This window comes from Aristolochia californica, unplaced genomic scaffold (genome assembly GCF_029961685.1).
Source record: "Aristolochia californica isolate CCGP_79_NKW_82.1479 unplaced genomic scaffold, dmAriCali1.0.hap1 SCAF_10, whole genome shotgun sequence".
Lineage (NCBI taxonomy): Eukaryota > Viridiplantae > Streptophyta > Magnoliopsida > Piperales > Aristolochiaceae > Aristolochia > Aristolochia californica.
Genome location: NW_027181771.1, coordinates 4853027 through 4879243, shown reverse-complemented (window position 1 = coordinate 4879243; position 26217 = coordinate 4853027). Strand labels below are relative to the sequence as shown.

The 26217-nt window shown below is 36.1% G+C and overlaps 2 protein-coding genes across 2 annotated transcripts; one reads left to right on the top strand and one right to left on the bottom strand.

Moving 5' to 3' along the window:
- Nucleotides 1-1994: 1994 nt before the first annotated feature.
- LOC137940682 (serine acetyltransferase 5-like) lies at nucleotides 1995-17419 on the top strand. The gene is made up of 2 exons (XM_068785827.1): nucleotides 1995-2208; nucleotides 16284-17419. Exon 2 carries the CDS (start codon nucleotides 16332-16334, stop codon nucleotides 17205-17207), a length of 876 nt encoding a protein of 291 aa, XP_068641928.1. The 5' UTR covers nucleotides 1995-2208; nucleotides 16284-16331; the 3' UTR covers nucleotides 17208-17419.
- Nucleotides 17420-19562: 2143 nt separating this feature from the next.
- On the bottom strand, nucleotides 19563-23375 carry LOC137942774 (uncharacterized). The gene is made up of 3 exons (XM_068788514.1): nucleotides 23143-23375; nucleotides 22418-22531; nucleotides 19563-19913 (listed from the first exon to the last, which is right to left on the bottom strand). Exons 1-3 carry the CDS (start codon nucleotides 23155-23157, stop codon nucleotides 19800-19802), a joined length of 243 nt encoding a protein of 80 aa, XP_068644615.1. The 5' UTR covers nucleotides 23158-23375; the 3' UTR covers nucleotides 19563-19799.
- Between the last annotated feature and the right edge of the window lie 2842 nt (nucleotides 23376-26217).

Sequence of the window (26217 nt, the reverse complement as noted above, 5' to 3'; positions counted from 1 at the left end):
GAGGGGATTCTTAAAAATAAATATGAAGGAGTTTTACATGACTCTCATGGAAAGGAGTCTCAAGGGAAGAAGTTGCAACCAAGGAGAAATTTCAGTATCATAAGATTATTTGACTCAGTCAAGACAAAATGTCTTGAAGAAGATTTTGCCCCCCCTCCCTTAATCCAATATACATGTTTTTGGGCTTAACCTTGTCCCTGCAAGTTGAAAGGTAAGTCCATGTGGATAGTGCCAAGTATTAAGCCATTAATTGATTAGAATCTTATAGCTCAAATGCATCCCCTTGTTAAGTCAAATGGTTTTCCAAAACATGTAGTGAGTCATTTCTTTTGAAAGGTGGGACTAATTTATATTTGTTATAATCTGGACTATTGATCATGATCAAAATCGTGATTTGAGAGTCCAAATTTTCTTTAGAGATGGTCCTATGCTTTTGGCTTGGTCATGGCTATCGATCGAGGTATGTAATATCTATTCATGTTAAGATCCTTCAAGATAAACACGTAAATGAATACCGAATAGACAAATTGGACATTAATGTAACTCACTATCCATACTTGAAGTCTCAAAACCTAAAAAAATCAAGATAAAACTCCACATGAGTGAGTCTTAGCCACTAAGAAAATTGTTCCCTCTCGATTCCATATATTTGAATAATTTAGAATTCAACCATCACTCCCTCTTGTGACATGTACACGTGTAAATGTCTACCTAATACGGAAGCTAGACCTCGCGATAATATTTAATAACTACTTTCAATTATCATTATATACAATCAATACATCAACATAAAACTAAATTCATGTTCCCAACATTGCAACCAAACTAGTTACAAGCAAACATTTGGTAAGTAGATATGCAATGTCTTCCAAAATGGACATTTGGTAAGCACTAAATTATTATTTCTTTGAAGTATTACACAATTTTCTTGGATTATATTTAGCCTTGAAAGTAACATTTTGGATCCTTTGTGATAGTAATAGTAGAAGTATCATAAAATATCTCCACACATTTCACTAAGTCTTCCATTAAAGGAATGTTCAGTACAACAAATTCCAATTCCATGGTTAACTACTATACAAAGTTATGTTTCTTACTCTCCAATAAATAGCACCATCTTTGAGCATGAAAATGAATCTAGCCACGAATAGACCTTCTAATGTCTACAAATCCTTGATAATCAAATTCTAAATAAGTGGGTAAGTTAGAGCACAAGAAAATCGACTTAAGTGATGACTCAAACTTCGTGGCTAAAGGTTAGATATAAGATATAACATTGTTGGTGAATTATAGTGATGCCTTTCAACATTAAACAACAAAAAAGATTCATGTTTCATTACTAATAATATCTTTTAGTGACAAATGCATGTTTTATCACAAAAAGTATCTTGTAGTGACAAGATTCAAGTTTCGTCGCTAAAATATTCCCTTCTTGGCATTTTCGTCCAATGTTGGGAATAAGCAAAAAAAATTTTAATATATTGATTAGACCTACATTAATTGATAAGTGAATTGGAAGCACAATAAAGAAGATTTTTAAAATTTTGAATCGAACTGAAACTTGGGTGAGTCCCATAATAGAAAGGTGAGCTTTATGACTCAATTCGACACCCCCTTCCCAAAATTGAGTCGTTTAGGTCGAGTCATCGGTCTACTTGCCAAGTCAAAATACCATGGTTAAATTTTTTTGACTCAACCAAGTTAAGCATATTTTTTTACTTGACCTAGGGTTAATAACTTGTATCACCCAAATCCCAGTTCACATTGATTCACTAATATACAAAACATGTTTTTTCTATTATTTCCTTGAAAGTGATTTCAATAACTATTAGGAAAATCTTATAGAAGGGCTTTAATAAGATTTTAAACTTATAAGTAGGAAAAACATTTTCAGGTAGGGGTATTAACAAGGCCTGATGTGAGTTTTAAATTTGTCTTAAGAGGTTGTCTATACTTATGAGGATCTCTCAACTTCGTAGGCACACGCTACAACTTTCGAAAATAGATGTTAACACCGAAGCAGATTCGAGAGAGTACACCGGCAATTCGCCATCTGATGGTCGACCCAACTGAAAGCAACAAATCAGAATGGACGGTCGAGACACTGGTCAACATTCAAGATTCGGTACTCATCCTCAACCCTGTCATCTTCCCATACCCATCTCAACTCCAGTGATGCTGAGGAAGGCGAACTTGTCACTGTCAGAGGTATCATTCTGCTTCATTGATATTTTCTCTGCTTTTTTTTTTCTCTTCTTCTCCTCCCTTTATATTGATTCGAACTAGAACTGCTCAGCTTAGCATACACACCTTTTCATTTTGAATGTACTCAGCATTCACACGCACAGCCCTGGTGAGACTTGAACTCAAGACCTCCCAAAAAAAATTCCCATCTAAGGGGTGGTACTGTGGATTCTCTCATATTCTTCATCTTGAAAAATGGAGAAGCCTTATCCCAAATTTCTACCTTTTCTCGCTCTCTTCTCTTCATCCTCCCCTCGTTCTTTCAATCCATTTGTGATGTTGTATGTGTGGTGCTGGCATCTTCTATTTTATAGGCATGTGTCATCTTTCAATGTTTCTCTCTTATTTGTTTCTGATCACTTTCCGTAACCCTTTCTTCATGGTTTTGGGATAAGACTCGTGAGTTTAGGATAGGAGGTTGCAGAATTGAGGTTTTTGCTGTTTGGAATAATTTGAATTTTCTTCTTAGGTTATTGAACAGAGTAAGGACATTCAACTATGTTCTATTTCGTTTTTTTGTTGTCTACTTCATATCTGATAGTTCTGATGTCTCATGTAATATTACCGATCCTTCTTTTTGTTATAGTTAGTGAGAAGAAAAACACACACACACACACACACACACACACACACATAAACAAACTAGCAAATATGCAAAATTATGCAATTTGTGTCAAAATCCTACTCCACCATAAGGAGCAAACTCCTTGAATGAGTAACGGTTCTCATTTCCAGTTTTTCTTCTATAATGTCAATAAATTACAGTTATAATAGGGGATGGGAAACTACTAATCTTTCTGTCTCCGTGTTCAATTCCTTCCCGGAATCATCTCTAACATGCCTCCTGAAACTGCACATGGATGTGTTTCTTGAAGTTTGGTGCACAAGCAATGATGGCTCTGTGTAGGTAATGACTTGGTCAGAATGTCAGCAAATTAATCATCCACAGGAATGTGTTGTGTTTGTAGTTCACCAGAATTAGCTCTCTTTGACAAAGTGGTAATCGAGCTCAATGTGTTTGGGTTGATCTTAGTGGAGAGGATTAACTGGCCAAGCCCAGAGTCTTCAATTATGGTCTTAAAGTAAAGATTGAGTGCAGCTCCCAAGAATATGGTGTCACAACTGATGTATCCAAATCATCTTGGTGGTGGTTGTGGCCAGCTTCTGTGCTTGAAAGGGCGATTGTGCATTGTTTACATTTTTCTATGAAATGATTAAATCTAAAGTACATGCAATAACCACTTACGAAGTGTCTAGTTCAAATATCACCTGCCCAATCAAAATGGAAATATCCAACTAATTGTCTTATAAATCCACAGATGAAGGGCTGCAAATATGTAGAATGATCCCATAACAATTGGTCCATTCCACATAGCAGAATACACGCTTCAAGGCTTTGAAGAGTTTTCACCAAGGAGAATGCCTAAACTGGCCTACCTGGTTGGCGAAAAAGGTTATGTTTGGTGATTCAAGGTTAACTGTTGTAATGCACCTGCTAGAGTTTGATGGTTTTCCACTAAGCCTACTGTGTATCCATAGAACTTGGTAAATTACAGTTCAATGCACAAGGGGTTGAGGCTGGTTTGCAGTTGTAAAGCCATGGTGTACATATGTTGAGAAAGCCAAATTTCTGAATCTATTTGTGGATCTCAATGTCCAAGAAGTATTGCAGAGGATCCAAGTGTGTCATATGAAATGTTCTCTAAGTGACATCTTTAAATGTTGGATAAATTTATTGTTGTTTCATATCATGATTATGTCATCTACATAAACCAATATGAGAATAACTATGCTGCCTTGTTTACAGATATATAGAGAATGATGAAACACTACAATCTGATGTCCATATTTCTGAAACACATCATGAAATTTCTGAAATGAAGATCTAGATAATTGTTTCAGCCCGTATATTAATTTATTGAGTCAACACACATATCAGTTCCTCTTATTTCCTTCAGACCCTGTAGGCTGTTCCACATAAACTGTCTCTGGAAACCCTCATAACAAAAGACATAATCACTTTGGGGGATTGGTCATCTCTTTCTGCTTATGCTCTTACCCCTCTTAGAACAATAAAATGAGTGGATGTGCTAGTCTTGCTACTCACAATAGGACTTACCTTTGAAGAGGGGTTGAAGTAAGCCAACATTCATATTCCAGTGCCGACAGCATGTACCGGAGATCTTCGTCCAGCTGATTGCTTCTACAACTATAGTGCTAGGCCCCTATCGCTCAAGTCAGTTGGTGAGGAATGTTTCTTTTGAAAGTCTTCCGTGAAGGCCCTAGAAGTCAACATGGTATTAGAGCGGGCAAAGATCTGACATGGAAAAATAGAAGAAGATGAAGAAAGAAGGGAGGAAGAAGAAGAAGAAGAAGAAGAAGAAGAAGAAAAAGGACAAGATAGAAAGAAGAGTTTCGTTTTTCCCTTTGGTCTACTTCTTTCCGTATTCCTATTTTTCGTTGGATTTCACTCTCTCTTATCATTATTTTTCATACAGCAAATTATATACTATCAGAATGATCTTTGAGTCTAGTTTTCCATGCAAAAAGAATTTTTTCAATCGAAATTTTTTTACAAAGAGAAATCGACAGCAACAAAGGTCAAGCAAAGGTCAAGCAGTAGAAAAAGTTTCGAGTAGCAACATAAAGCCTCAACTTTCTGCACACTTTGTACCAACAAAAAATTTATATAGAGAATTCTATCTCAAAAGAAAGCTCTAGGAGTCTACTTTCTATCTCACTAAGCCTTTTCTCAATCCAATCTTTCTAGAGAGAGATATCCACATTGGAAGAATCAAATGTCACGTTGATAGCCTGTTGCATGCAAAAATCTGAATTTAAGCCAATTTTTTCTTTACTTTTTGAGTTGCTAATCTTGATTAAGTTTCTTATTTGTTTTCAATTTCTAGTCAAAATTTTACCAACTTGAATATCTTTCCTTCCTTAAGGTTTTCCTTTCATTGATCTCACATTACATTAGTTTCCTGAAGAGAAGTCTTTCTCTATATAAGTTTAGTTTCCTTTTTGACAAAGTCTGAAAATTTTGATTTAGAAAGTGTTATTTCCTCATTCTAAATTCTAAATATTATTGTGATAAAAAACCCTTATTCCAAAACGTCTCTATCAATTTTTTTTTTCCAAATTGGTCAAGTTGTATTAAAAAGTAATTGCCTCATATAAGAAGTCTATTTTTAGAAAATTTCTATTGTTATGTTTCATCTCAAAACTTTCTAATTGGAGTTTTTTTTTTTTTTTTTAAGTTTCCTCAATTTTTATGTTTATAAAGGAATTATTTTTTATCTCCTTCTTGAGTCAAACCTGGTAACTTTTTATCCATCTATTGATCTAAAAACACCTCCTTCTTACTTGGAAGTATGAAGACCTGGCGTTCGAAGTATGACCTTAAGCCATATTCTTGCAGCACATCAGTCATGTATTTCCTTTGTGTAAAAAAATTTCTTGCTTTACTTCTGGCTACCTAATCCCCAAAAAGTACTCCAGTGACCCTAAGTCTTGGTTTTGGAAGTGTCTAGCAAGATGTGCTTTTACCTCTTCAATCTCTTGCTTATCACTCCTAGATATATAGTCCACATAGACAAGTAGCACCTCAATATTGGTATGTTTGGTTAATACAAATAATGAATGGTCACACTAACTTCTAGAGAAGTTCAAAGACATAAATATTTTGTTGAATTTATCAAATCATGCCTTGGGACTTTGCTTAAGGCCATAAATTACCTTTTTCAAGTTACACAACTTTCTAATATCCCCTTGAGCAACATACCCAAGAGGTTGCTCCATATAGACCTTTTCATCCAAGTCCCCATATAGGAATGTATTTTTTAATGTGTAATTGAATAGAGGCTATGCCTTAGTCACTACCATTGAAACAAGAATCCTAACAAAAGACAATTTTGCTACAAGAGAAAATGTCTCAAAACATCACCCCCCTAGGTTTGGTATATCCTTTAGCAACAAGGCGAGTTTTATAACTTTCACTTGATTCGTCAACTTTATACTTCACCATATATACCAAACGACAACCCATAATTGTAGCACCAAGGGGCAAATCACATAATGTCCATGTTCCTCTATCAATTAGAGCAATCATCTTTGCATCCATAGCCTCTTTCCATACTAACAACAATTCCTTTTGTACTGAGGAAGAATAGTACACGAAGACAATGATATAGCGAACTCTTTAAAAGACCCAGATAAAAAATCAAATGAAACAAATTGAAAAATAGGATAATGAGTACATGTATGAACAACTTTACCGACAATAATAGGAACATGTAAGTCACTTTCTTCAGGATCTTCAGATTGAGAGGATGGCAACTTAGGTGGTGGAGAGAGAGCCTTTTGTGGTGTCTTAGTATATTTTTTGTGCTAGTAAACTTGTAATGGTTTGGATGCTTCAACTAATGCCATAGGGCTAGGAGCGTCCTCCATAGGATTAGGAGCAACATGAATTGAGTGAAGTGGAGGAATGAGCAAGGGAACAAACGATGAAAAGAGTGTCTTAAAAAATGTAACATCAGAGAATACAAAAGTGTTCCTTGTAGATGGACAATAACATTGTACCCCTTTTGTGTGAGCGAGTGACCCAAGAAAACACACTTAATGGCTTTGGGTGAAAGTTTATCAACCATAGGACCAAACACATGCACAAAGCACACACATCCAAAACACAAGGACATATAGGAAATAATTTAATATTAGGCATTAAATTATGAAATAGAATTTTTCTTCAACTATAAGACTAAACACATGCACAAGTATACACATCCAAAAACACGAGGGCATATGGGAAACAATATAATATTAGGCTTTTAAATGTGGACTAGAACTGTTCCTCCAAGTACTGAGAAAGACATCTTGTTAATGTGAAAACAAGCAAAAAGAACTAAATCACCTCTATAAGTCGTAGGAAGATGCATATGAAACAAAATAGTGCGTGCAAGTTCAAGCAAATCACACATTTTTCTTTCTGTAACTTCATTTTGCTAAGGAGTATACACGAGAAGACTAATGAATGATACCGGTGGACTGACAAAAAGAAATGAACTTATAATTCATGAACTCAACATTATCTCTACGTCGAATATACAGAGAAGCACCATATTGTGTTTTTATTTCATTGTAAAATGTTAAGAATACATTGAAAACTTCAGATTTCTCTCTTAGGAGATACACCCAAGTAAACGTACTAAAGTCATTAATAAATGACAGAAAATACTTGTAATCAAAATTACTAGTAACAGGATATGGTCTCCACACATCTGAATGAATTATTTCAAAGAGACTACTACTAGAAATTTGATTGGAAGGAAAAGATGCTATTCGGTGCTTCCCTAATTTACAAGACTCACAATGAAACTCAGATCTAGATGGCAAAACAGAAAATAATTGAGAGATCTTTCTAGGAGAAGGATGAGCTAGCCGAAGATGCCACTGGAAGAGTGTACCATCTACATGGAGTGATGAAAAAGTATATTGTGTAAACCCTGCAAGTGATAAAGTCCATCTCTCTCATGCCCTGAACGAATCGTCCTTTTTCATTTGGAGGTCCTAAAAAACACAATAAGTAAGATAAAAGGTCACTGAACAATTTAAAGGTTTTGTAATTTGACTTATAAATAGAAGATTTACAGAAAATTTAGGGACTAATATAACTAAGGCTAATGGGAATGAGGGTGTAAGTGGATGGAGCCTACTCCACTAACAGAAAAGGAGGAGCCATATGCAAGGATGACTTATTTATAAGGTGAGGATTTACTCAAATTAAAAAATAACGAGGATATGCTTGACATATGTGATGGCACACTGGAATCAATAACCCATCTAGACTCTAAACACAACCTGCAAAGCAGACTCACCTGAATTTACCAAAGTGACTTTAGGTAACAAGGTGGATGAAGGTATGGACATAGAGGAGGAAGTCAATTGTTCTATTCTCTAGAGTAATTGCTGTATCTCATTCAGAAGCACCATATACAATGTCTCCCACACGAGTACAGTGACACTAGAATTCGCCCATGCTGGTTTACCAAAATTTTCAGCATTTATTTGAAAAGTGTTTGGTACGCCTACAATGTGTGCACCTTCTGTCACTTCTTCCTTTACCTCTACCTCTACCACGACCTGAACTATCTCGGCCTTGTCCGCTATTGCCCTGACCTTGTCCACAGGTGGTGTCTGAACAATTCGGTGCATGCTGAACCCGACCCCAAAAATCCATCCCCTTAAAGCCCCTGGCGGGGTTGAAAATTCAATCACGTCCTTGTCCCTCCCCGTCTTCATATCCCCAACCAATCCTTGCTTTAGCCCATAGCACATTCCATCTTTTGCATAACTATATAACTAATTTTAAAATTTACAAATATATATAAAAACAATTATATAATGAATAAAAACAATAAAATTATTAAAATTACACAAAATCAATAATCAATTAATTGGACCATTAACATTTTAAAAAATTGTCATTTTTTAATTAAATCCATGTATCATTTGTAAATTTTTTGAGGAACAACTATGTAATTAGACCTTGTTGGTTGGTTTTCCCATTGTCACTCCAAACCTACACAGGGTTTTTCTCCTCTCCCTATCCCTACCCTCCCATCCCCACCAAAATTTGACTTGGTTCCTCATTTAAATGGACCCATGGCCATCCCTAGTAGTTAGCGTTTGGTTTTTGAAATATTTTGTTATTGCAACTTTGTTATTGGTAAAAGTTATGTATTACTGCCTCGAAAATTATCAATAATTCACATTAATCAGTAATTGATTAGCTCTAGTAGGATATTTTGATTTCCAAGTGACTATTGCTTAGGAGAATTCACTTTCACAAACTTCTTTATTAGGAGACTTTACTTTCAGAGACATCAAGGTGTATCTAGAGCCAAACATTTGCATTGATGTCTCTGCCTTAAACATTATCACCCCAAATGATTTTGTTCTTGGCTCAATTCGGTCAACCAGTTCAGGCATTTGTGGCTTCTCTCTACTATAGTTTTGGATTATGATGAGGTTAGGGAATCCGATAATTCTAGTGAAAGAGGAGATGAGTTTGTATTTTCCTGATTTCCTCTTTGTTTTATTGTAATGGTGAGGCGAGTTTGTCCTGTTTATCCAGAGGGGCTATAATTGGAGATACCGTTGTTTCTGGTACAGAGGTTCTTATATCGATGGGAAATGCCCTACCTTTGAGTGTGGTTTGAACTAGTGATTTACGTAATAGGAAGTAACCAATTAGGTTTACGACGAAACCTAGAAATCGATCACTTTTGAGTACCTCTACGGGATAGACCTCAACAAAAAACTGAAAAGTAACGGCAGCAATTGATTGTGCATTTGTGGCTTCTCTTTGCTTTAGTTTTGGATTATAATGAGGTCAGGGAATCCGATAATTCTAGCGGAAGAGGAGATGAGTTTGTATTTTCCTGATTTTCTTTTTGTTTTATTGTAATGGCAATGCAAATTTGTCCTTTTCTATTTGAGAATTCATACCTGATATGTATTTTCTGCAGTAGTAATGGATTTTGTTTTTACGATATTTTCATAATAGTAATTGTAATGACATATTTTTGTCTTGGATCTGGCAAAATATCTCATAAAAAATGAGTGAAAATTGATAGTTTTGGAGAGAGAATGAGGGAAAGAGAGAAGAGAGCCTTAGAGAAATTGCTCTAGATGGGGGTCAAGCATGACCCTTGCTTCTTCTTATTCACTCAAGTGTTAAACAATTAAAAAAACCACCCCTATTTAGTTACATTTTACATAAGCCCTTATATCTCCCAATAGACTTACCAAAATTACGTGAAATTTGTACTCAAATAAATTTAAACATGCTAAACAATATAATATCATCTCCATAAATTACAGCTAAGGTAAAATAACCAAAATGTCTTTCTGTTGATTTTTTAACACTCCCCCTCAAGCTGGAGCATATATATATCCATGAGCCTAGTTTGCCCCAAAAAAAATATTCAAATTCACGTCTTCTAAGAGATTTAGTACATATATCTGCCACTTGATCATTGGATTTAACGTATGGAGTGACAACTTCCCTCTTCATCACCGCATCCTAAATAAAGTGACAGTCCAACTTCAATATGCTTGGTTCTTTCATGGAACACCAGACTTCTAGCAATAAATATGTCTGCATGGTTATGTGGTACATGGTCATGGGTTCATCTTTCTGTAGGTTAAACTCCTTGACCACAAATCTCACCCACATCAATTCATTGACTGTATGAATCATAACTCTATACTCAGCTTTAGCGCTTGACCTGGCTACAACATTTTGTTTTTTACTTTTCTAGCTAACAAGATTACCTTTCGGGAATACATAGTAGCCTGTGGTAGATTTTCTATCAAGTTTTGACCCGTATAATCAGCATTAGAAAAAGCTTCTATTTTCAGGTGATCTTGAGATTTAAAGAACAATCCTTTACCAAATGACCTTTTTTAAGTACCTTAATATTCTTTATGCAGCCTCCAGATGAACCTTTTGTGGGCATTCCATAAACTGGTAACAACACTTACGGCAAATGAGATATTGAGATGTGTTATTGTAGCATAGATGAGCTTACCAACTAAGAGACGATAAATTGTCTTTTCCTTAAGTTATTCACTTTGTTCACTATAGAGATCATGGCCAACTTCCATAGGAGTTTTTGCTGGTTTAACACCCAACAAATCATATTCATGCAGCATGTCTGTGACATACTTTTTTTGAGTTAGTACCAAACCAGCTTTGCTTCTAGCCACTTCAATACCTAGAAAATACTTCAGGTTTCCTAGGTCTATTGTTTGAAAATGTTTGACTAAATGCATTTTAACTTCTTTAATGCCTTTTTCGTCACTACCAGACAAGATAATATCATCAACATATACAAGCAAGACCACAATTTCACTCTGACGCTTCATGATGGAAAGAGAATGATCATAGTAACTTCAAGAGAAGCCAATAGACATACCTATCTGGCTGAAATTTTCAAACCACGCCCTAGGACTTTGTTTTAGACCATATATGGCCTTCATGAGCTTGCATAATTTACTCATATCCCCTGAGCAACATACCTGAGAGGTTGCTCCATATACACCTCTTCATGTAGGTCTCCATGCAAGAAGGTATTCTTTATGTCTAACTGGGATAATGACCATCGTTGATTTACAACCACAAAAATTAAAATTTGTACAGTGGACGATCTGGCAACTGGGGAAAAAGTTTCGAACATGTCAACAACATAAGTCTATGTGTACCCCTTTGCAACCAATCTTGCCTTGTACCTCTCTATGGAGCTATCTCCTTTGTACTTAACCTTGTATATCCAACGACATCCAACCACTGTAGTACTCGACGACAAGTTACATAGAACCCATGCACCTCAACATCCATGGCTTTCTTCCACTGAGGAGACAACTTATCATCTTGCACAGAAGGAGTAGTGCAAGAGGACAATGACAAAACAAAGTGTTTGTAACGATCAGATAAGGAATTAAAAGAAACAAGGTGAGACAATAGATACATTTTACCTTTACGAACACATTTTCGGATAGCAATAGGAAGGTGCAAGTCACTTAACTTAGGATCAACAGGCAAGGAGGATTCAGGAGCCAATGTGAGAGGAGGATTTGAGATCTTATGTGTGGGCAAGAGTTGTCTCTAATATGCTTGTGATTGTTTTCCTATAGTAGCATTAGGAGGAATAGGAACATCCTCCTCCATAATAGGTACAACAATATCTGGAATTGTAAGACATGGAGGTTCATCTGTAGAGACGGACGAATAGAATGGAGTGTTCTCAAAGAATGTGACATCAGCGGATATAATGTCTTTCTAGTAGAGGGACAAAAACATTTATACCCCTTTTGAGTACAAGAATATCCCAAGAAAATATATTTTACTGCACCGGGAGATAATTTATCCCTAGAAGGACCAAAAACATGTGCAAAGCAAACATATCCAAATACTCGAGGAAACAACGAAAACAAGGTGTCAGATGGTAACTGTAAAGGGGTATTTCCTCCCAAAACGAAGGAGGCATTCTGTTTAGGAGGAAGCAGGCAGTAAGAACCGCGTCTCCCCAATAAGATTTTAGGACATTCATGTGAAACATCATAGTGCGTGGGTGCGACTTCCAATAGATGATTATTCTTACACTTGGCTGCTCCATTTTGTTGTGGAGTAAAAACACATGAGGATTGATGTACAATCCCTTTACTCTGCTAGAATAAATCAAATTTCTGGTTCATAAATTCCTAACCATTGTTAGGTTGAAGTATCAAATTGTGTGTTTATCTCATTAAAGAAAAGTTGAAACATATCAAATACTTCAGATTTCTCTCGTAGGAGATACACCCAAGAACATCGACTAAAGGCATTAATGAAAGACAAAAAATACTTAAAACTAAAAATACTAGACATAGGATAAGGACCCCAAACATCAGAATGCACGATGTCAAATAAACGATTGCTTCTAGATTGACTGAGAGGAAAATGTGTCCGGTGATTCTTGCCCAATTGACATGACTCGCATTGAAATGAAATGATAAATGCAAGTAAAAGATGAACCAACTTCGTAGGGGAGGGATGACCTAGCTGTAGATGCCACTTTAAAGGTGTGTTGTTAGAATGTAATACCTATAATGAGTGTTGTGAGTGGCTCTCCAAATAGTATAACCTATCTCTCTCACATGCGGAACCAATCGTCCTCCTCGTTGTGAGATCCTAAAAAACACAATAAGAATGATTAAAAGTGACATGACAATTTATAGACTTTGTGAGTTGACTAATGGACAAAGTTTAAAGGAAATTTGGAAACAAACAGTATACACTGGGGTGTCAAAAAAGATGATGGAACTAATGTACCCATTCCTTGAACTGAGGATATGGATTTTGTGAGTTGACTAATGGACAATAAGTTTAAAGGAAATATGGGAACAAAAGTACAGATTGGGGTGTCAAAAAAGATGATGGAACTAATGTACCCATTTCTTGAACTGAGGATATGGATCCATCAGCTAAGGTGACATGCTTAATCGTAGGAGACTCTTGTAGCTCAGAGAATAATGAAGACATACCTGACATGTGAGTAGTGACACCTGAGTCAAGAATCCAGGTAGAGAAAGGACGCACATGTAGAGCTGATGTGCCTGAGATAACCAGGGTAGCTGTAGGAGTAGAAGTCTGAGCCACGGATGCTGAAGTAGAAGCAATAGTCAATTGTGCCATACGTTGAACTAGCTGTTGCATCTCATTCGATTGCTCCAAGTACGATGTGCACTATGGGATTCTCTGCAGTCTCATGACTAAGAGAATTTGCCCATGTAGGTTTGCCAAATTTGGTCCAACACTTACCAGAAAAATGGTTGGTCCATCCACAATGGGTACATTTTCTATCCTACCTATTATCACCACGACCTCAACCTTTGCCTTGACTGTCTCTTCCTCTACCCCTTGTACCACTACCTTTACCTTTAAAAACTTCTATGAATCCCAAAGTGTTTAGTGTAGACATAGGAACACCTGTAACATTTTTACCCCCTATGATACAACGACAGATTTTGCGCACAAAACTTTGCTATATGCAGTAGAGAGAGACTGGACATCCTCAAAAGCCAGAAGTTGTGTTCGGACAACATCAAATTCTGGTCCTAATCCATCCAAAAACTTGGCAATGTGTACTTATCCATGTTGCTTTCTAGTTTCCCTCGTATCAGTAGTGAAGGGGTGAAAAACAGAAATCTCCTTTAGTATGCCAATTAACTCACTATAGTACTTTGTGACAGATCGTTGACCTTGCTTGAAGCTGAACATCTTGTCATATAACTCATATACCCTTGATAGATTACTCTCTTGAGCATAAATAGACTCTAAGGAGACCCACATCTTATTGGTTGTGTCACAATTCATAGTTTGATTCCTGATTTTGGAATCAATACTATTAAGCAACCAAGTCATCACTTAATTATCCCCAACTTCTTAGTCATCATTCAGTGGGTCTAGGGGATCATCTCTAATGAACTTGGTCTTTTCTTAGCTTTAAGGAATATTTGAACAAATTTTGACCAAGCAAGATAATTTTGACTAATTAATCTTTCGGAAGTAATTATAATTGTATCATTTCCCTTGGGACTACCAGATTCTCTGGAGGGGGTAATAACTTCACCATATTCTGCCATATTTGTTACTAAACCGTTAAGTTGTGGAGCCTAATTAACGCCTTACGCTGAGTCGATACGCGGATCGACCTTCCCGGTAAGGTCGCCGTGTGGTTGGAAGGGGGCGGAACCCCCTCTAGATCCACGATATATTGACTGCTGTTTCATTAAGGGTAGTTTGGGGATTTCACACTTATTGTCCGGTTGCCCTGATTTCCTCTTTATATTTGGGGGTGCCGTTGTTAGGGTTTTATCACCTGGAGTAAGATCATCAGTTGTGGCTGAGAGAGGTTAGAGAAAAACACGAGTGTGTGCATTTTTTCTTGTAAACTATTTCATCTTAATAGTGGATTACTGCAACAGTGGAAAACATGATGTAGTCTTACTTTGAGGCGAACCTGTATAAATCTTGTGTTCTTCGTGCTTGTTTTCTTCTCTTCTTCTGTATTTATTATTATTACTCTCGTTAGTTGGGAATTAGGGCGTATAATTCCTAATATAAACAACCACAATCAACCAAATAAAGCTTCAGTAACAAGATAGATGCATAGGGGGTAGGTGGGCCCCACTCCTTAAAAAAATAGGGTTTACAGGTATACTTGCACAAAACACCCAATTTGTCCAAAAACAACCAGAATATATGATTTAAATCTACAACTGTTGTAGATCATGCAGAAAATAGGGCTGACGTCACCTTCTTAGGGGGTGATGCAAGCAAAAAAAACCCTTACTTGGGCTGCGCACCAGAAAAAAGTGGGAGTTTTCTGTAGCAAAAAAATCCTCTAGGACTCTATTCCAGCATTAGACTGTACCTAATAGTAAGGTTTTGGCAGAAAAGGATGAGAAAAATTATTTTTTTTTGTAACCAGTCAAGACCAAACCTCAAAAAACCCTTTTCTGAACTTGCTGGCTTCAAAAGAGGAAGAAAATAGAACAAGAAGGCTTGATTCCAGAACCTAAAGCTCTGATACCATGATGAAAAATGAGTGAAAATTGATAGTTTTGGGGAGAGATTGAGAGAGAGGAAAGAGAGGAGCGTTTGAGAGAAACTGCTTTGGAGGGGGGTCAAGCATGACCACTGCTTCTTCTTATTCACTTAGTGTTAGACAAAAACTACCCCTATTTAGAGACTAACCAAAATTACATGAAATTTTTACTACAAATAAATTTAAACATGCTGAACAATATAATATTATCTCCTGAAATTACAGCTAAGGTCAAATGACCAAAATGATCTTCTACTGATTTTTTTACAATATCTTTTCAGTTTAAACATGTAGTGAAGAAGTTCAATTCAATTTAATATTTCTTGTAATGGATGTTACTTGGAACATATCTGGTTATTGTTTTTCATCAAGCCTGTTTATGATTCATCTTTACTTTTTCTTGTTTTCTTTTGACATGACCCTTCATACTATGAAACAGAAAGAGTAATGGTAAAAAAACAATTGTTTGCTGGTATAAAGGTTGGTTTAAAACATATGGTCGTTTTTTCCAGGACCAATGCCCACTTTTTGTATAGTTGAGGTAAATGGGGATAGTTGAGGAGAGTTTTATCTCCATGGTGATTTTGGGGATATTTTGCAAAATGTTTGCTTGTATTAGATGTAGACGTTTTGTCCATAATATTTGGATTTCTGAAGCTCTTATTCCTTCTGACAGAACTCGCTAGAGTTTCAGCATATTTTGGGATAAAAAATCTTCATTTTCGTTTTCCACATTCTTTTACTTGTCCTTTTTATTTTTTGTTTTTTCAAGGTCTCCATACAGTATTTCTGATGGCTCAGAAATTCTAACCTTTTATGTTTATTGATGTTTTATCCAATGACTTTTGTTCCTCTATTTTCTCATATTCATGTTGCTCCTAGATCTACTCTTAAATATTGTCAGCACCTCAGTAGCACAACTTGTTAGTGATGCCGGCAAGTGAAATTTCTTATACAACACCAGCATTGTCGCTGACCATTGAAAATGAAGAATGTGCCTGGTTGTGGGATCATATAAAGGTAGAGGCGAGGCGTGATGCAGAAGCTGAGCCAGCACTAGCAAGCTATCTTTACTCTACTATACTGTCACACTCCTCCTTGGAACGCTCCCTTTCTTTCCACCTAGGGAATAAACTCTGCTCTTCCACACTTCTTTCCACTCTACTCTATGACCTTTTCTTGCATTCCTTTGCTTCGGACCCTTCCCTTTGCTCTGCTGCTGTTGCTGACCTTCGCGCTGCTCGTCTTAGGGACCCAGCTTGTGTTTCATTTGCCCACTGTCTCCTCAACTACAAGGGCTTCCTTGCATGTCAAGCTCACCGTGTTGCTCACAACCTCTGGCAGCACAACCGTAGGCCTCTTGCTTTGGCCTTACATTCACGCATTGCTGATGTTTTTGCTGTGGACATTCATCCCGCTGCTAGGATTGGCAAGGGCATTCTTTTTGATCATGCGACTGGTGTTGTTGTAGGGGAGACAGCTGTTATTGGAAACAATGTCTCAATTCTCCACCATGTCACCCTTGGTGGTACTGGGAAAGTCGGAGGTGATCGACACCCTAAGATTGGAGATGGAGTTTTGATTGGAGCTGGAGCAACAATTTTGGGTAATGTGAAAATTGGGGAAGGGGCGAAGATTGGGGCAGGATCAGTGGTGTTGATTGATGTGCCACCAAGGACAACGGCGGTGGGCAATCCAGCGAGGTTGGTAGGAGGAAAGGAAAAGCCAGCAAGGCATGAGGATGTGCCAGGGGAATCTATGGATCATACCTCATTTATATCAGAGTGGTCAGATTATATTATTTGAGCACGTAAAAGTGTGTGTATACTGTGAACAATGGAACTTCATTGTCTAGTTTGTCTATGGTCTGTTTGCCTCTCAGTGCTGATGCAACGGTAATTGTGTTTGTTCTCTTTATATTTTTTGGCTTAAATTCGAGTAGACTTGATGAATCCCAGTATTATGTAATTTAGGTGATTGCATGAACTGACATATTTGATGATGTCTTTTGGTACTTACATTATGGGAGTTGGAGTCTGTAACATTGATGTCAAGTTCTAAAAGATCTAAAGCATATCATGCTTGATCCCTTTCTCATCAAGAGAATGATCAAACTTTGTCCTCTCATATCCATGCTTTCACACTACATCTTGCAAACAATACAATCCAGTCAAAAGTCATGTTTTAAACCGTAATCTGAGTATTTGAGTTTTCATATATGCCTATGTTTCTTTCAATCCTCATAGCTGTTAATTACAGTCTTTGTTTCTTTCAATATTATATTTCAGTTCCTAGACTTATATACGAAAAAAATTCTTTAATGCATACATTAGTATTTTAGGGAGTGATGAATTTCAATTTTATTTAGGTGATGAGAGTGCATTCACCATCAAAATTTGTGCCAAACAAAATAGGGTTATTGAACACAAACACCTTTTTATCATTGAAATGGGTTTGATTCTATTGTTGAATAAAAAGATTTCTATGAGTATGTTAATTGAGGCTTTAAATATATTGTCATCTGAAAGACTTTCCCCATCTGAATTACTGTATGGCAAGAGACTTGCATTTTTGTTAGCTATGATAATGTTTCAAAGGGATATTGATGTTTCCTTACTTCCCACAAACCTTTGTACATTTCACAACATGTTACTTTTGATGAGTAACATATTGTTATTGATGATCTTAGACCTTTTAGCTCAATGGTAGGATCCAAATACCAATTCCCTGTCAATTTCAGTCATAAATATAATTACATAGTAGTTAACAAGTGGACTCAATGCCTCTTCACACTGCCTTGGCCCCCTCTGCATCATATTCACAACCCCCTCTGTTGGAAGGATAATGCTGTCAAGATTTCATCCCATCCAGTTTTGATAGTAACAAATATATGTAAGTTACTATTTGGTATGAAGTAAGATTGCCTCACACCTTAAAAAGTTTTAAAGGAAATTTTTAGTAGCATATTTATTCAATTGGCCAAAGACTGCTCGAATGGTGTTCATACACAAGGGAATAAGCAACTAATGTAAGAAATTACACCATCCAAAAGGCCTTATAACACATTTTAACCAAACAAGAGAGAAAATCTTGTGTAAACAACCAACCAAAAAGAGGTAAGAAGAGTAAAATGGACAAGAGGAGTCAACTACATAGGGTCGATTATTTTCACTTCAGTAGAAGAATTGAAGTCTAAAGTATCAAAGTTCAAATAAGTCGACCCCATCATTAAGAAAATGGAAGTCCGTAAGTGCCAAAGACCAAAGGAGTCTAGTTCTTCATTAGGAAAATATAGGTTTTGAAGTGTTAAAGCTCAAAGAAATTGACCCCTTTAAATAATGAGTTTTGAATTAGTAAAAGAGTCGACAACATTATGCAAAAGGAGAAAAACTTTAGGAGTAAAAGGAGTCGACAACATTGTACAGAGAAAATTTTCAGGAGTAAAAAGATTCGAACCATTGTTAAGGCAGAACATCAGAAGGGGTTGAACACAATGAAAGGAGTTGAACTCTTCAACCTTTTAGGCTCAAATATGAGAGCTATAGGTCTCCAAAATTGGCAAATGGTCTATTGTTGTGCTCATCAATAAAAAATAGGATTTAATGTATATTTTTATAGAATGTTTAGGCTTATTTGGACCTAGTTTTGTTAAATAATAAAAAAGCATTTTCGGACCATAACAACTAATTTTTGAAGGTTATAGAGCTTTCTACTTCAACCAAAATCACCCCAAATAACCTTGAACTTTTGCCACAATGAACTCGAATTCTCGTAAGCTCTCTCACACAATTTTGAGAATTCATGCCTCTTCCAAAGCTCAAAAGGAGATCAAATTTGTTCATTTTCTCCATCAAACCAAGCATTACAGAACGATTTTTTTTAAAAAATCTTTGAATATTTTCATATATGCTTAGTGAATGCGTGGCAAGTAATATTAAAATCATATTTGATTTACTTCCACTTAAAACTAGTTATAGTCCTTTATTTGAGCATTTATTTTCATATCTTGTTATAGATTCCAGCATATTGGGCATTTGAAGGAGTTTGTGCATAATATTAGAGCTTGAAGGCATAATTTCATAAACCCAAGTATTCATATGCATTTCTTTGAAGCTTATTGATTATACTTAGTTGAGTACAATAAATTAGTGTGCTTTCACTTTGTAAAAAGTATTTAATCAAGCGGCTTTTGGCATCCACACATTCATTAAGAGACGCTAACAAAAATGTACACAACGATTAGTTTCATAAAGTCTTTTTTGTTCTGACAATGTTTAATTTGAAGGAAGGATCGAAGAGGGCAAGGTGAGGACGACCACCAGTTTGACCAGCTTAAAGTCCCCTGATGTGGGGGGGTGGGGGGACCCTCCTTGCTGGATTCTATCCCATCATATTCTTTTAAAGTGCCTGAGAGCTGTCTGTTTTATCTCTTCTCAAGGAGCCTGAGCTGGATCCTTCGGCTGTTGTGGGAGCTGCCTCTTTCTTCAAAGAAGTTGGCATGCCTGAAAGCTCCTGAACAAAATTGCATTCCAATCAACTTTTAAGCTAATACAGAAGCAAGAAGTTATCCCATCACTTCCTAAAATGGACAAAAAATTTTAAACTAGCTTTAGCTTATTAAATCCTTTAAAAGGGTCCAAGTGTACAAATTACTCTCATTTGAAAATGTCAAATTTCTCAAAGCGTCCACATACAAGTGTCAAATTTCAATTCTTTGGAAATGTTGCTTAATTGGTAAACCTTTTTCTTTAATCTTCAAAGCGTCCACTAGAATACAACTGTAAAATTTCTCTTACGATGCCATGTAGGCTTAGGGCCTGCTTGACCATGAAGATTTGAACTGATATAGATTTATTGTTTTTGTGAATTCCAATTCATATTTTTTCCTCTAGATATTTCACAATTTCTTCTCATTACTCGAAACTAGAGTGTAGAAGTTCAATGTCATTAAGCTTTAATGGCTGTGTGAAACTCACCAGTTCCACCTAAGGATCACCACTTCTGTGCTTCTAAGAATAAACTTTTAGTAGTAGGCCGGTACATTCATAGAGGTCAGGTTAACCAAAAAGTTGCTTGTAAATTTCGCAATAATTCAAATAAGTTAGATGATTCTTTCTATATATATTCACTGCCCTTTGGCTTATTCTGTTTAGAATGTCATGCTGCAGAAAATTTTCCTTCACCTTTGTCTCCCAAACTCTTTTCTGGTTTTGGTCATTAGTTGGTTCAGATACCACTTCTAAGTCCAAGTAGTCAGGGCTCTATAGCAAGGAAGAAAAAGCATGAGTTTTTAGAATAAAGTTAGATCAATTTATAGGGTAATTGAGCATACGATATATTACACTTAGTTTGGGTTAGTAAGCATCCTTTCAGCATTTTCATAGTGTGATCATATTCTTCTTCAAGAAATGTCTCAGTTATTCAATGGTTCCCTCCTCAAGAGGGTGAGTTTAATTTAGACTTTAAAGGGAGTTCTAGACGTAATCCAAGCCCCACCAGAGCTGAGACAGCCTCTGGTGACCATTCAGGTATTGATTATTCATGTATATTCTGATATCTTTTGGTGTTTGTGACTCTACAAAGGCAGAACTTTGTGCTCTTCTGCATGGATTACAATTCTATTGGCAGTCTTCCTTGTCTCTCATTGAGAGGATTTTGACTGTTGCAAATAGTTGGTTTTCTTCACATGAAGATTACTATGGAACTTATTTTTTTTCCATGATCAGATTTGTAATTTGTATCATGGTGTTCCATTGTCTAGAAGCATTGTGTTAGAAGTCCAAATTTTATTGCCAATTCTCTTGCTAGGAAAGGAGTTTATCTACAACAAATTATTGTGGGTGAGACCTGTCAACTAGATATAGGCTGATTTTATGTGATTTTCTTTCTTTAGTTTTCTTTGGTCTCTACCCTCTTTTGTAATTCTGTATATTATTCTCTTTTCTCCACGTCTCAAGTAAGTTGTTAAATGAATGAAAGAATAGTCCCATATTGGTTTTGCCTTGGAAGAAACCCTACAGTTATTTATTGTGAAGAAACCTCTTAACTTCAACTAATCATTCTGTGACTTAGAACTTTGGCTCAATGGTCACATAGAGAGTTTCTAGTATAAGGTCTTGGTTCAAGTCTCACCAAGGGGTAAGGGGAGTGTGTATGTAATCAACATAACTTAAATAAATTTGATAGCCATTGGAAAAATCCATTTTCCAGTGTAGAAAGTTGGATATGATGGGTGGCCTGATGCTTCTAGCACCACACAGTGAAGAGATTGTCCACTAGCAGCTTTTATCATTTGCAGAGTGAAGAAAAAAGACCAATAAAAAAATGGGGCAAACTTCTTTGTCATTGCTAAGATCCCATCCTCCACAAGGAGCACATTTTGAATTTTTGGAACTCCTGAACTACTGAATTTAGAAGCTTCAGCTTTATTATGATTGGCAGTCTTTTGCCTAGGGCTGAAAGCCAGAGCAGATGTTATTATCTTCTAATTGAATATAATTTTCATGTGAATGCTAAACAACCAATTTTCTTTGACAAAATTAAACAGGCAAAGAGATACTTGTTTCCTTAATTCTTTATTGTAACTTGAAATGTAAAGTTACGTATTTTGTTTACACATTCAAATTGGGCAGATGGACCGAAAACGTTAAGACAGGTGAGATGGACAAATAAATAAAAAAGGTCAAGTCAGTTGAAACACTTTAGCACATTTCCAAATATTTCCCCACAACCATATGGAAGATAACTCTGTTGCTAAGGTTTCTATATTTCAGGGTGCCTCAGTGCTTTTGTTTCTTTAACACTGAAGCTTCCTTGAATGCATGAAACCCTGGTGTAATGGATGAATGGAGAATGTCAGGTATCAACCCTCTCATGATACCAAGTTTAATCTTAGAGGGAAGATTTATGACTAGACTGGCAGCAGCCGTGTCCACATTAAATTTGTGTTAAGATATCATGCAACCATGAACCATACAAAATAGTCATAAATCTGACTTTAGCAATTGAAGGATTACCTTCATTAGATGCAATCTCAAGTCACAAGGGCGAACACCCTCCCCAATGCAAACCATGACAAACTGTGAATAATGGAATAAAACATCAGCAGCAGCTTGCTTCTTCTCTTCAATCTGAAAATGATTACGTCCTTGTATGGTCAAATTACGATTGCAGATAATAGAATATCCGGCAACCTCTTTTCAGATTACAACTGTGAGCTACTCCATAAGTTCAAATGAAATCACAAAGTAACAACTGTTACTAATTTTATCAAAAGGTGATGAATTGCTTCGAATTACACAATCACCCGATAGGAACCGCAGGAAAAGAACCTCCAAGGTTTTGTAGACGATGGGTTCGTAACTAGCCACCGAACAAGGGAATAGAGAAACAGTTCCTCGACTCCAACACCTCTACATTGAGAAAATTAACCATATCCGGTTGATGACAATAGCTTTAAGGAGAAGGCTAAGAAGAAGATTCAAATGATGCATGACCAAAACGATTCTTTCGTTATTATGTCTACAATGGGGGAAAAGTCTCCATTTTGTTGCTTTCGATGCAGAGGCGGTTCCTATCATGTGATTCTTACGTTTTATTGTCAGAGAAAAGGCAAGAAAAGAAAAGAAACTTTTAATTGCAACGCTAATTTATCCGGAATGTAAAACCGAATATTTTGTCCAGGATGCAGATAGAGAGTGAGGTACTAAAAATTTGAAAGATGGAGGAAAAAGAAACCCACCTCGTAATCTTCCATGATCGCCTGCACCAAATTCTGCCTGGCCTCTCTCAACAAGATCTTAGACAGGAACAATTACAGAAGTCTCATCTTAACTGGAATAAAAGAAGCAGGGTCTAATAGCGATCGAGCGTTTCCCTGATGCGATTGCAAATTAATGTGACTTTAAAGCTCTTGGCCAAATTCCCTTTTTGGATAATATAATTGATTTGACAATTCCAAAGAGCGTTTCTGGTGTGAGGTCTTTGGTTCAAGTCTGACCAAGGGCTTGGTGGTGTGTGTAAGAATGTTTTGATAATGGCCGTGGCTTGTGTGTCATGTTTTGTCTAACACCAACGAGGGGGAAATCTGCATAATTTAATAGATACCTTGTAATGTTCTAAAAACTAGCCATTTGAGCATGAAAGAGAGAGACTACTTACTAGCCAATACTGTTAAAATAATACTTAAAAATTATAAGAAAATACTTAAAAGAGCTATTGATCATAATGGTAAGTCATTTACATGATTTGGTGACTTGATGAGTCTGGATCGAATTTTGAAGGACCGTCTCTACATGTTCTAAGCACACTTCGTTTGAATAACAAAAAAATTTCACAAAAGAAATTTTCTTCTTCGGCTATAGCATCTTGTTTGAACCCCAATAGCTTTTTGAATTTAAAATTTGTTTAGTCAAGGCAACTTGTTCAATCAAACTTTCACATTTACCTTTGTCCTACCAATTGTTTGATCAATCAATATTGTTTGGTTGATAGATCCTTTTTGGTGTATTTTTCTGCCAATTCTTTGATTGATCAACACTCTTTGTTCAATCAACCTTCTCCATTAGCCCATTGAAGCCAATCTAGTTCAAACAACTGACTTTGTTCGAGCATCTTCTTTCCAATAGCCTTCTTGGGTCATTTCTTATTTGATCAACAACTTTTGTTCCAATAGCATGTCTTCAATGCCTTCTTCTATCATTTCTTGTTCAAATTATGAACTTCCTTTGAATACTTGTGCTTTTAAGGCTATATATTGATTTGAAGATTTGTTCACAATATTTCTTAAGCACACATGTAGTTTTAATTAATTGTTATCATAAAAACCAGAGTAAGATTATTCTTTCTAATACTATATTTATTTCACATAACCTAGTTTAGTAAGCCAAATTTGACCAGCCTTGTCATTACAATGCCTAATACAATTTGCATTCGTTTTGTGCTTTACCTAAAATTAAGGCAAATGAAAAAGGCGTATGGAGCTAATCCATTTAACCTAGGTCCACCAAAGTTTTGCTAGGTTTTGAGAGGAATTAACCTAGAGGAGGGAGGGATCTTCAGTAAGTTCACAATATTAATCGCAATTCAATGTGACAATTAGTTTTGCAATCAAATGAGCATACAAAATATTCAAATCACAAAGAATATAAGGTTTTTGTAGTGGTTCATAAACATATTTTAGATTCTCAATTCACTCCCAAGGTTTTCGCCTTGGAATTAAAATATTCAGTAAGTTTGGATTACTAAATGATACTTACAACAAATAGTCACCAAGGCCAATTTCAGTACTCCCCACATAGGAACTTACACCACTCAATTGTACCACAACAACTAACTTATAAAAGCTCACTGTCACTTACGAATACAACAAAAAACTAGGTTATCCAACCTACACCTACAAAAGGATTTTCCAATAGTTAACTTGCCTTAACCCAAACGGGAATTTATAGCAATAGCTCACTAGGCACATTGGGCCTAGACCCAAGAACGAGATTTTTAGCACTGCCTCACTACATAGGGTCTTATGTCTCAACAATAGTAGTAGGATGAATTAAAAACCTTTCTCTCAAGAATACAACAAAAAATTAAACAACAACTTAGATCCACAAAGGTTTTACAACAACTTCTCCACAACTACACTAGTTACTCTCAATCAAATTGAGACAAGGCTCGATTTACCTTGCCAAGGCTTTACCTAACTTGTAAGGGTCTCTTATACTTCAATACATGTATATGTGTTTAATTTTTGGAAAAGAGAAATAATTTATTGACTTTATTATAAATTGGTACAATGAACTTCTATTTATAATAGAGGAAACATGTTTAAATCATATTACAAATAAACTACCCATGTTCTAACTACATCCCAAGTCAAGCACTAAACGATAAATTCTTACACAATTAAACAACTGAATATAAATAGAATACTAACATAAATGAAACAACTTTAAATTGAACCTCTTCTATGAGACATCCTCCTCATGAGACTCCTTTTATATTCCACCAGATTAATTATGACTCTATGAGGTTTCTTCATGTGAGAGTTATGTAAGACTCTTTTATACATATTCTTCAACACTTCTCTCAAACTAGAGTTTATAACTTCAGTTTGAAATGAAAAAGATTCTTGGTTTCAAGAAGAATTCTTTATATTGTACCCCCTTGACTTAGATAGTTTGGTCACACAAAATTTAATTACCACAACACGTAGAATTTTTATGGTCGGTTGTATTTCTTCTTCTCAAGTGAGCAATACCTATGGTTCAATTTTTTAAGGAGGTGCAACCATTGCAATACTCATCTTTCAAACATAATTATCAAATCAATAGAGTAAGAAAAGTGATCAGGTTTGATTCAGCTTGTAGAATCCTTGATGCTTTTCCTTCTATTCTCCCCCTCAAGCTGAGAGGTATCGTTATAATCCCAGTTTGAAACAAAAACATAACTATATTTATTATCTCATCCATCAAGGTGTCTCGAGGATAAGAACTCAATCGGACACAAAGTCTCAAAAATAAGCTGGGTGATGTATGCAGTAAAAAAAAGTTGAAACCAACCTCATCGGATTTCGAACAAAATAGTGATAGTAACTACTAAAATAAGGTAATATCTGTCACTCAAAGGATGACAGTAAAGACCTACTTAAGGGTACTAATAAAAAAAATCTCAGTGGACTTAAAATACGCATATATATAAAGAGGAATCAACCAAAACAATGCATAAGAGGTTGGCTCAAAGGGGTATGCGAGAGTAAAAAATGGATGGTTGGTGAAATATAACCGATAAAAACAGGTATGTGGGGAATGTAACAAAGAGA

What these genes read in the sequence shown, in the direction of transcription:
- LOC137940682 (XM_068785827.1), top strand. Translation starts at nt 16,332, where the DNA reads ATGCCGGCAAGTGAAATTTCTTATACAACACCAGCATTGTCGCTGACC.
- LOC137942774 (XM_068788514.1), bottom strand. An exon ending in TGAGATTGCATCTAATGAAG is followed by an intron (nt 19,914 to 22,417) that starts GTAATCCTTCAA and finishes AATTTTGTTCAG; the next exon opens with GAGCTTTCAGGCATGCCAAC.